Raw genomic sequence first — 11,878 nt, forward strand, 5'->3', positions numbered from 1 at the left:
TCTTGATGATGTGAGACGAAAAGAGACGGACTGAAAACTTGTACATATTGACCAAAATCTGTACAGCTCAGTCAAACGTCAAAAGATACATGGACGATACTCAAATTCCACTGTCCAGATATAACTTCAAAGCTCAAATGAAGACAACAGCAAGAAACATCGTTGCCTTTGTGTGGTTGTATCTCCAACATGTATATAAACTATCAACTTGTCATTGAGGTGAGAATCATTATAGGAGCTTCCTGAGTCCCTCACTAGAGAAAAGTCATCTAAACACATGCACGAGGAACTATTCCGTTAAGTGTTGCAACAAAATGTTAGGAACACTTGTTTCCATCATAAGCTTTCTGGTCTCCACGAACAAATATCCTATACAGCCTCAACCTCCTTAAGAGAGAGAATATCATCACGTGGATGAGCTTCTTCAACTTGCACATCTACTTCATCACCAATTTGTACACCAATAGACACCCACGAAGAAGCTTGAATTCCAATCTGCAACAGGTTTGCGTTAGATTATAGCAAAAACCAGCAAGAATGAAAAGAGGAACAACCAGAAACCATTAATCCCGATGAAAACCATGGGAATATCTTTTGACCATACTATACTGGTGCCTGGTATGTGTCTCAGAGAAAGGGAGAGGGGACAAATTGATATTCCCTGCTCAGGTTAATCTTGAGAGATTCGGGGAAAGTAACAAGGCTTGCGCTAAAATTTCTAAGCGTTCCACATTTTCAAGCACCAATTCTGGCACATATTAAGTCAAGATCAGTAGAGGTCAAACATGAAAAACATGACTTGGTGAAAATGAGCAGCAATTAATCATAACTTGTGTCGACTTGCACTCATAAAACAGCCCTAATATTGCCTTAAATCAGTGCTTTAATGATCCCATACAAGACACTTTCTTTTGGTAACTGAGAAATCCCAGAGAGCCAGTTAGCACAGGGGTCAAAACCCAGCGAACTATGGGACTCACTCCTCTGCCATTCTTCACTTAAATATCAGGCTTAAATACTAGTTGAGTCCGTATCAATACGTGTGTCTAACCCACACATCACACAATAGGTTCTTATCACTAGAACATAGCCCTGGGGATTACCAAATATAAGATCATTCTCCACTTAAATATAATGGTTTTGTCTCCAGCAGGGTTCAAAACAATGATGTACCAGTACGGCTATAACCCACACATCACGAGTTGTGTTTTTACCACTAGACCAAAATCCCAGCGACTACAAAATACAAGAGGCTTTTAACTCATTTATTGCCTGTCAGAACATATCTGCTCAATCCTTTATAAAAATCTCGAGCTGGGCAATCTCATATAAATCCTAAACCACATAATATTATTATTTGAATAATATGATTATTTGAAATGCTTAGCATCAATGAGTCAAATTCAAATGCATACATAAGTGAAGGCTTAGCATGCCCCAATTAGTCAGACAGGGTGGATGCGAGGAAGAGCCTTGGTCACACTTCATTTTCTATAGGGGTCTGAATCTGTGCTGCTTCCAGTATCACATAAATTTAGATAGATAGGGACCTCAAAGATTGACTAAAAAGCGAGAAATTGACTTTGTGAAAGAAAAGGGGTGAGCAATGTAGAAACAGAGGTAAAAAGTAAGAAAGGGTCAACAGCAAGATTCATGTTAGACATGAGTAACCTAGAAAACATTTATAGGCATATTTTGAACACATCTCACATGCTGAAAGAGTGGCAAATCAATAATTGCAATTCTGGTATCCAGCATAGATCAAAGAAATTATTCTTACCTCCGTCAACAGTATTGTGGCTATTCGGTCTTTGATGAATCTAAGGACCAGGGCATGATACCGTTTCCCTTTCGGCTGCCTTCTCAAGTATTCCAATATCCAATAACGAAGACTGCTGCTGGAGAGCCTCCTTACAACTCTGGTTGTCATGTTTACTGAAGACGCTATGCCTTCTAGCTCCCCAGCTGAGAGAGGAAGAGGATCACCACTAAGAAAGGCTTTTACCTATATATACAGCAAAATGAACATCAGAACCTCACAAAATGTTGTAGCCATTTTAATCATGCACACACTGCTAAGGCTCAAAGCTATATGTTGCAGAATCAATTCATTAACATGGTAGACAAATGAGAAGATAACTGCACGCATAAAAGTTACTTGATATGGGAAAATGAAAGAATCAATGAATGAGAAAGCATTACTTATATACTTGCATGAACAAAAACAACTCTATGTAGGTTTCTATCCAAGCTCGATTACAATGTAGAAAACAATCCATGCATATCTCATAGGCATTGCCAAGTTGCAAATTCAAGAATGTCCAGTCTAATAGATAAGGCTGAACAATTTCATTTGTCACAACTGCAAAAAAACTTAGCAGCACTAGTACTTTGAAGAGCTCACCTGATAATGGGCTGCGAGATCCATATATCTTCGAATAGGGGAGGTAAACTGAACATAGCCTGGAAGTCCCAACACCCCATGGCGTATAGGATTCCTGAAATCCATTTCAGCTGCACGCATAGTTCGAACAATAGCAGCACTCCTAACGGGTCCTTCTGGAAGGTGTGCAAATGCAGAAGCGTCGATATTAGATTGAGGCTGTCCTCGGTATGGTAAAGGGATGTTGTTATGAGAACCAAAAGTGGCTATAACTTCCCCACAGAGTATCATCATCTCAGAAACAAGCCTCATAGCTGCATCAGCCTGGTTTTCAACATACAGCTTGATTGACGGCTCTGGATGATCTGGATTAGTCACCTTAATTCGGGTTTCTATGGTGGCTGTGTCTATAGCACCCTGCAGAAACATTCCTTGTCAATTTTTGGTTCTTGAGAATCAGAATACGCTGCAGCACAACAGTAGACAATCTTCTTAAAACACTAGAACCAACATGGATAATGTCATGCAGAAGTAGTAAATAATTACATGAATGCCAATTATAGAAGTTTTTAAATGTTACTACAAGACCTCATACTACAGCATCAATCTGAAGCTGCATAAGAGCAGCTTCAAACAAAAGAAGCAGAGCATAATAGGTGCAAACATAAAATTCAAAAAATCTCAAACAACATCGAGAATGCAAAATTGTGAATACAATCATGGGCCAGATACTTCTCATGAAGTGTTGAAGTATATAAGCAAGCATCTGACTGCAGCAAATGCAAAACCAAACATGGCTAAGATAGTATACAAGCACTTATGTAAAACACAGCCAACAATATACACGTAGCTGGGACAATAGCTCCTCTCAATAAGAGTGCGGTGGAGAAAGGTGAAACTTGCTCTTAATTTCCATCAACGGCCAAATAATTACACATAGGAAAGATAATTTGAAGTTCGGCAGATAAGAAGCTACTACCTGTTCTCGACGCCATCTTAACCGGAGTGCAGCTGCTTCAGAAAGAATTTTCAGTTCAATCTCTTCTTCAAGATTCAAATGAAGGAGCTCCGTTGCACTCTCATATGTCAACATATATGTCGGTTTGATGATTGAGTTTTCCACCGAGTATTCTGCAATGCTGCCAAATCCATTAGGTTAATGATTTTCTCTAAAATGTTCATTTCTTAAGATTTTTAAATCCAAAGCATGACCTCATTTAGAAACCAGTTCTCTTTGAAATAATAAGTTCCTGATATCATACCAATCTTCAAGATCCAGAAAATGAGACAAACAATTGACAGTTCATGACATATATCATTTTTATACAGAAGGTTAAGCCAAGAAGCAACCCTAAATGATTATTTAAGAAACTTCTCAATAATACACCCAATAGAGATACAGTAATCAGGATCCAACATTGAAAGCCCCAAATTCCTGTACTCCAGAACTGATGGGATAGCGGACAACAAAATTCTCAGTACAATTCTCATTAATAACTAACCTGCCATCAGAACGCAGCACAACAGACACAGAAACAGCATTACACAGCTTTCCTTGCTGCAGACTCATGCCTTCCATGGCCAACCTTTCAGGGAACATTGGATATGTTGCAGTAGGCAAGAATATTGAAGTTCCTCTTCTTCTTGCATCCCTGCAAAGAAAGCAATATTAGAATAATACCTCACAAAGATATCACTGAAATCAAAATTTTAGGCATAAGATGATGTACTTGTCTATTATGCTTCCTGGCTGAACTAAACTAGTAGGATCTGCAATATGTATCCAAATTTTAATCCGGCCGTCCTGCAACCTTGTTGCACTCAATGCGTCATCAAGCTGCAATAGTCATGCTTTAGGAACTTTGAGAATTATATTGTAGAAAATTGCATGTTAGAACTCCAACACACAGTCAAAGCACACAAGACATAATTCTCCCATGAAACCACAATGTATAACACACCTCATCAGCCTCATCAACATCAATCGCGTAAACCTTCAAGGGAGTCAGGTCTATTCTATCAGCCTAAGCACCAAAACAACAGTAAATCAATGCTTGATAAGATATATAAAAAATGGACAAGAACAAGTTTAGAAATAAAAAATGCTTCAGAATTGTTTAGGCAATGAACGTTTCTATTATGGTTCTAGACAAACCAATAGGTTTTCAGTGAAACCAAAAGTTTTGCACAAATAGAAAAAAAGAGACATTGAATTCCACTTTAAAAAATTCTCCTTTATTTCTAATAGAACCTTTTTTTTAATCAAGAATCCTAGTTTGACCAGCCCCCAAGGCCTAGCTTGAATGGCAAAAGGTGGAGCATTTGTGGCTTAGATCGCAGGTTCAAGCCCCACACCATGCAAAGCGAAGCCCGGTATTTAAGTGGAGAGGGGTGGGCCCATTATCCACCGAGTTTAGAAGGCTGTGATTGGTCCAAAGGGCGGGTCACAGACGGATTTCTCGGTTATCAAAAAAAAAATTAGAATCCTAGTTTGACCAAATTCTCCTCTAAAGCCACTGGAGCAATTTCGCGGGCGCAATAATAAAGCTAATGGTCACATATTCTTTCGCCGAGGGTATATTGGAAACAACCTTTCTACCCACAAAGGTAGGGATACGATCTGCGTACATCCTACCCTCCCCTTACCCCACTTGTTACACTCGGTATGTTGTTGTGGTCACATCTCCCCCCCTCCCCCCTCTCTCTGTGTATCTGTGCGCGCACACAAACTTTTTAATCAGCATGTAACACCTTTGCTGTTGACAGAAAGGCAAAGAGACAAATTAAAAAAAATGTTTTCTGACATAAAAACTTCATCTGCTCCTTCTAAGGCAAGTCTTCCCACGCATCAAGAACGTGACAAGTTTGCTAGAACTTGGATTTTATATAAATCAAAATTATTTCATTGACGTCACACTAAGACGGTACTGGAAATTATGGTGTTCAGTGGCTCAATTATCTTGTTTTAACATACTGTCACAATCCTCTATACAAATGGAATTTTCGCTACCACCAAAAGTACAAAAGAAACATGAAATAAGAAGAATTTGGAATTTTACAAAATGCAACACCAAAAAAGCTAGACTCAGAGGAATCCACACTCAATCTGTAACACCCCAGTCCAAAGGCAAAATAGTACAGCCAGAATGGCAAAAATATAGATACATACGTTGATGTCACAAGTAGAAATCTTAAAGGAAACAATACCTCATCAAGGTCAGTCGATGCAGACAAAAGACTCTCTGCGGCCGACAGAATCTCATCCCGATGATCAGTAGGGAGGTTCAACTTTAACAAATCAAGATTTACATGTACAGGAAAATACCCAATATCTATGAGGAGATTCACTGCTGCAGATGAAGTCTTTGCCTGTCCCATGGCCTTCAAAATCTAGAAGAAAGGAAGACAAACAACATGATACAGGTTTCTCTTTTAGTTTTCCGACCTTTTGATAAAGGAAAGCTGTGCATAACCTAGCAACTCAACAGGAAAGCAGCACAAGTCCTTCAGATGGCAGTAAAAACACAGCCTAACTTAACAAAGATAATAATTGTGATTCTCAAATAAATTCAGGAGACTTTTCATCCAATAACCAAGGGTTTTTTTTTTTTGACAAGATATCCAATATCCAAAGGTTAAGAAGGTAATTAATTACCATCCCAGCTGTTTTCTTTTGATCGTCCTTTTTGCAAGAATCAATGGCAAAAGCTTCAAGAGACTCTATCTTGTGCCAAGTTTTCTCTTCAGCCTTCCAAGAAGATCTTGGGGGTTTGTCTTGAGGAGGCATTTGTTTAGCAGATCGCAGAAGCTGTATTAGTTCCTCAAACTCCTTCTCTGAGGCCTCTTTAGCAAGCTTCCTTCGCAAAAGTTCATCCACCTAAATTTTTAGGCCAGGCAGTTACTTGCATTGAAGAGAGATAAGCAAAATGAGGCATTCATATAGCAAAGTAAGAATACAGAGAGAAAATGTTAGCGAAGCAACCATGAAAGATGGGAAGTTTCAAAGGCAAGTCTTCAGGTAACTCTATACAATGTTATGAACTGATGGAACAAGTAAAACACACAAGTACGCATGCATGTGTGTTGCGCATGGTAGTGGCAAGAGGAATAATTCATTGATCTTACCCAAACATTTAATACACACACATAAATTATATTAAAAGACATTGGTGTGGAAATATCAGGTGTAAAGGAAAATACTTGATGAACTTATTATCATAAAAGTTACATTCTATTAATACTACATCATAAGACTGATGGAAAAAATGTTACAATTATTTAGGCTCTCTAGATTTAAACACTAATATCCACCTATGATCTTTTATACGATAATAATTCAAAAATTATCTAAACATACAGGTATCAAAATATCTATCTATATATATATGACTATAAAAGAGAGAAACTCTAAATGTAATCTTTTTGCGGTTTTACTAGTTTCTTATCGAATGAAGGGGAGCATTGGAGCAATGGCAAAATTGTCTCTGTGTGACCTGTAGGTCATAGTTTCGAGCCGTGGAAGCAGTCATTAATGCTTGCATTAGGGTCTATATCACAATCTTCCGGTGGGGTGCGGCCTTTCCCTGACCCCTGTGTGAATGTGGGATGCTTTATGCACCGGGCTGCCCTTCATTAGTTTCTTATCTAATATCCGGATGGACTTTACTTCTTCCTGTCCAGTTAGTTTGTACACAGGTGGAAGTTCATGTGCTAGCCCCTATTATTTAACATTTGAGCAGATTGCCTGAATGGATTCTATCAGATTACAAAGATAATCCCATTCATATAAATCTAAACAAATCATGCTCCATTGAAAGCAATCAAGATCTGCCAAAACACACCTATCTCAGATCTTCAATCCAGGAACAATCGCAGAAACAAATACCAGAATAGAAAAGAATAGGAAAAAGCTCATAAAAGAGAAAATGATATAGATAACAGAGATGGAAACGAAACAACATATAGAGCACAAGAAAATGTCCAGTCATCTAAGACCAAATGAGAACAGATGATGCATTTTCAGTTGACCAAAATATCTGATGGAAGATTGTATCACCTGGTTAGCAGTCCGAGGTCCATATACAGAAAGACCTTTTGACTCCAGAACTGCGAAGTACACCTCATCTCTTGATAACAGCAGGTGGGCGCAATAGGTCTCAAGAGGCTCCGCACTACCAAATATCATCTGGTAGGACAAAAAAAGGTCATTAAAAGAACAATCAATGTCAACATCATGACTTACAGAGAGATTACCTCAGCTAGTTCTTGAACTGTTACTGATTTATTTTTCTCAAGAAGCTCATTCCATGCAAATTCAAGCAGTGCTGGATCCTATCAGTGGGCACTAAAAAATTCAATCTTTATCCTAAAAAAGAGTACAGAACTGTATATTGTCTCTCGTTATCGTGTAGCAAGAAAATTCAATTAAACAACAAGAGACAACCAACCAAGTTATCATGAGCTTTCTGTACAAATTCTGATATTTCTGTGGGCTCAAAATTTTCAGCACCAGGAACAATAAAAGTCACTTGCTGTGGCTTAATGGAGGTTGTAATCCCATTCTGCATCATTAAAAATTAATAAAATAAACTAAAAATGCATCAGTGCCTAAGCAGCAAATAAGCGTAGAAATCCAGTAAAACGAACTCTTTAAGTATTTCTATTTACACCTGATCAGAGACCATCCAATTCTTTTTTCCGTCAGGTTTAAGAGCAACTGCTAGCAACAACCTTTCAGAATCCTTCTTGAACTCCAGCAATAATCCTTTTTGTAGTGTCCCTTTCTTCAACTTGTCCTCAAGCAGCTCTCCTGTGCTTACTAATTCCAGCCTATAAAAGATTCCACAATAACCACTCCTGATTTTAGACCTCAAAAAACAACAATTCTAACAAAAATCGTGTAAAACTAAGGGCTTTTAACACATTTGGCTATTCGACCAAAATAATTACAGTCACTAGCCAAATATATATGTATATATACATGCACACTAATTATCTATAAAATATGTTTACCATATGTAGACATACTACATAAACAGATACTCAAACTTGGCCTCAACTGGTAAATAAGCGCTCAAAGCCTCAAACTTTGAGAGTGAACATCTAAACACCTCATCTTAATCTCAACCAACAACTAAACACTCCAACTCGTCCAAGCTATGTCTCGTGGACACCCGACACTAACATGACACATAAACTTTGGAGGTGTCTAGATAATCATTGTGTAAGTTGGAGTGTTCAATTGACACAGTAAAAAACAAGTATGTATTATAACTTATTGCCTCATATGTATCTATATACACATTAATATACCAAAAAGAAATAAATGTTCAGTAGAATTCATAACGGTACTACAAAATGAGAAGAAGGTACTTGCTAGTAGCACGAACTCTGCCACGTTTGTGTATAGAAGCAAGCTCTTCCATAACCATTTCGACGAGGTTTTGAACTGAATAGCTACGAACGGTGACATGGCTGAGAGGATAAGGCGCACAACGGAGAAATGAATGTGAATTCAAACGGTTTCTATGTCGAGAAGAGGCTGTTAATAGACGGAGACAGCAGCATCGGCGGGATACGGCGAGCGGCGGCGTTGCGGCGGAACGGAAAATTACGCAGCTGTTCATGGCGCGAACCGCCATGGTTTTGCTTTGGTTGTGTAGGGAGCTAGAAATTGGTGGTTGAGATAGTTGGAGATGTCATGGGTGTATAATGTATATAGAGAAGAGAAAGAAAAAAAGTAATTGGGGATTTGGTTTTTGAAGGGGCTTTGGTTAGTTTTCTCTTTTTCTTTTTAAATGTCCAATTGAACCGTGCTCCGACTAAATTTGAAATTAAGATATTACGGGATCCATTTTTTACTAAATTTGAAATTAAGATATTACGGGATCCATTTTTACATGAATCATTTGAAAGCTATGACTTGAAATCGAAATTTATGATTAGTTCTTGTTGTATTTATTGTAAAAGATATAAAAAATTTGTTTTACCAAAATGCCTTATCATATATATATATATATATATATATATATATATATATATATATTATATTATAAGTGGGAAGAACTCGAGTCAAAAGTTAAATTACGGTTTTACCCTCCTATAAATTAAAATGTTATAATAAGTTAAATTAAATAGTAATGACTTTTGAATTTTCTTAATTAAACATTAAATAGTAATCATATTATTATTATTATTATTATTATTATTATTATTATTATTATTATTATAATAAAAGTGGGTAAGTGTATTTTTACTCTTTATAAACTAAAAAATTATAAATATAGTTTGGCACATCATTAATTCATTTATACCGAAAAACTTTTCTCATCTTTATCATTTCATTAAAAACTAATTAACGGCCCTAGATCTCTTTGCTTCAACTTCATTCTATTTATTTGTTTTAGAAAAAAAAATTACTAACCGTGCAATTCTAATTTTACTCGAAATTTAGTTTAGAAAATCTATATATAACTATATAGTTGGGAAATGAAAATGGTGATTTCACACCTCCAAAGCTCAGCATCTATATATGTTTTTAATTTCTTTTTTCCATATTTTTTTAACTTTCATCCGTATTTCAATAAAATCTCAATTTTCGAAATGATTTTCCTAATCAAAATGATTAGAGTATGATTTATGAGCCTTAAATAAAGGAAGAGGAGGAGATTTTGGAATTGAATTACATCTTTCACTATATACAATAATTATATCTTAAATAACGAGAGGAAGAGATTCAATTTAATTAGATAGAGTAAACAACTTTAATGACTCAAAGAAGAAAAGATATAGAATAAAGCTGGTAAGGGAGCTTAGCATTGAATAAATAAAAAACGGCTTCTCTGGTAAATCCTCCCTTGCCCCCTCCTCATTTTTCTTCACAAATTTAATGAGATCTCTTTGTATCATTTTGCCAACTGTTACTAGAAGTATATATACCATTATAAGTATAAATTATATTTAATTTGCTATTTATTTTTGTCCTTTCCAACTCTCTACTTGACCACTCAACTTTTAATCTAATTATATATAGTGGTCTCTGAGTTCATTCCAATTATATTGTGGTAGTTTTTAAGTCTTTTTCCATCTTCAGAGAATTATGTATCACATGTTGAAATTAAATTAGAGTAATTACCAACGATGATGATGATATTATAGTTCTCTTTCTATTTAATTCCACGAGTTGATGGAGATATTTGGTAAGTTTTTATCTAATAGATTCATTATTACTTTATAGTTCATCTACAATTTACACTTGAAAGTTATTTTTGTTGCTGCAATGATTATAGTGTGTTACAAGCATTTTTCTATTCTCTGTTATTTTTCTATAGAGTAGAAAATGTGGTCAAGAAGTTTTTAATTATATTAACATTTATGCATATCATTTACATATATTATACAATACTTTATAAAAGTCGACACCAAAGTGGCAAAGTGTTAAATCACTTCCATCATTTTATCAATTTTCTCTTCTTCTCTTTGTCAACTCTCAACGACAACTACAACGCTCAGGTTATTTTTCCCCATATTTTCTGCTAATTCCCTACCATTTTGAAACTTATACTTGTGAGATTACGAATAAAGTAATGGTTAATTACTTTTTTCCTTTATAGGAGATTGCTTTACTACTCTAATATAACGTGAATTGCTTTATTTCTACTTTATTATTAATATTTAATAATAGTTGGCTTAATATTATATTCACCATGTTACTTTGTGGTCTAAGGATGTTTGTGCATGTCTCTTATAACTTTTATGATTTTGAATATCACAATAATTCTCTTTCTTTTTAAATTTAAAAACATGTAATCTTTGTTTGCTTTCGTAATAGACCCGAATAGAATTGTTCAAGAAAAACTACACAAAATCAAATAAAAGAGAGAACTCAAAACATGTAATTTGGTTATACTTCTCCTCTTATCCTATTTTATGGGTTGTAGTAGGAATAACTACTAAAAGATGTCATTTTACTAATTATAACTCTTAGACAGTGAGACCGGTAGAACATAATGATTGAGGTAGCAACAAGAATGATACAACTTAACATGGCTCACAGGTGTCCATGACTAGTCTATAAAAAAACATCATTCACTAGGATAAAAGGCCGATCTCAATGACACTTAAGGAATCAACCTAATTAAACCCGACTCACTTCCCTTTTTTTATATGACAAGGGAAATCCGCAGCCACTATCCTTTGGGTGCGCACAAGGTAAAACCCTCGCTCCTATGCAATAGCTTGCAAACCACATAGGAGAGGTAAGCCGCACTAGGCAAACCCGATGCGACGAGCTCAACCCAAAAGGCAAACCCTTGGCTTTCGCTGGAAAGGGGTTTTGAACTTGAGACCTCCAATATGGAAGTCTCAAGCCCAAACCACTGGGCCACCCCGAAGGGTAAACCCATTTCCCTTTTCTCAACAACAAAAGGATCATAAACCATTTCAGCAAGTTGTTTAAATAAATATTTGATTTCACTATTGACATTATAAAGCTTC

At 36.1% G+C, this 11,878-nt stretch overlaps 1 protein-coding gene across 1 annotated transcript; it reads right to left on the minus strand.

Moving 5' to 3' along the window:
- Positions 1 to 190: 190 nt before the first annotated feature.
- LOC125840382 (ribonuclease II, chloroplastic/mitochondrial) lies at positions 191 to 9,095 on the minus strand. The gene is made up of 14 exons (XM_049519351.1): positions 8,756 to 9,095; positions 8,053 to 8,212; positions 7,831 to 7,944; positions 7,637 to 7,714; positions 7,440 to 7,568; positions 6,039 to 6,260; positions 5,591 to 5,773; positions 4,345 to 4,407; positions 4,114 to 4,220; positions 3,886 to 4,035; positions 3,363 to 3,522; positions 2,405 to 2,800; positions 1,781 to 2,005; positions 191 to 495 (listed from the first exon to the last, which is right to left on the minus strand). Exons 1-14 carry the CDS (start codon positions 9,022 to 9,024, stop codon positions 370 to 372), a joined length of 2,382 nt encoding a protein of 793 aa, XP_049375308.1. The 5' UTR covers positions 9,025 to 9,095; the 3' UTR covers positions 191 to 369.
- Between the last annotated feature and the right edge of the window lie 2,783 nt (positions 9,096 to 11,878).

Source organism: Solanum verrucosum, unplaced genomic scaffold, assembly GCF_900185275.1.
Source record: "Solanum verrucosum unplaced genomic scaffold, falcon-dt-bn FXZP01000137.1, whole genome shotgun sequence".
In the NCBI taxonomy this organism is placed as follows: Eukaryota; Viridiplantae; Streptophyta; class Magnoliopsida; order Solanales; family Solanaceae; genus Solanum; species Solanum verrucosum.

Excerpts from the sequence above, each read along its gene's own strand:
- LOC125840382 (XM_049519351.1), bottom strand. The coding sequence starts at position 9,024 with ATGGCGGTTCGCGCCATGAACAGCTGCGTAATTTTCCGTTCCGCCGCA. Across the intron at positions 6,261-7,439 it reads GACCTCGGACTGCTAACCAG|GTGGATGAACTTTTGCGAAG; the intron begins GTGATACAATCT and ends CTAAAAATTTAG. Across the intron at positions 3,523-3,885 it reads GTGCTGCGTTCTGATGGCAG|CATTGCAGAATACTCGGTGG; the intron begins GTTAGTTATTAA and ends TGGATTTGGCAG.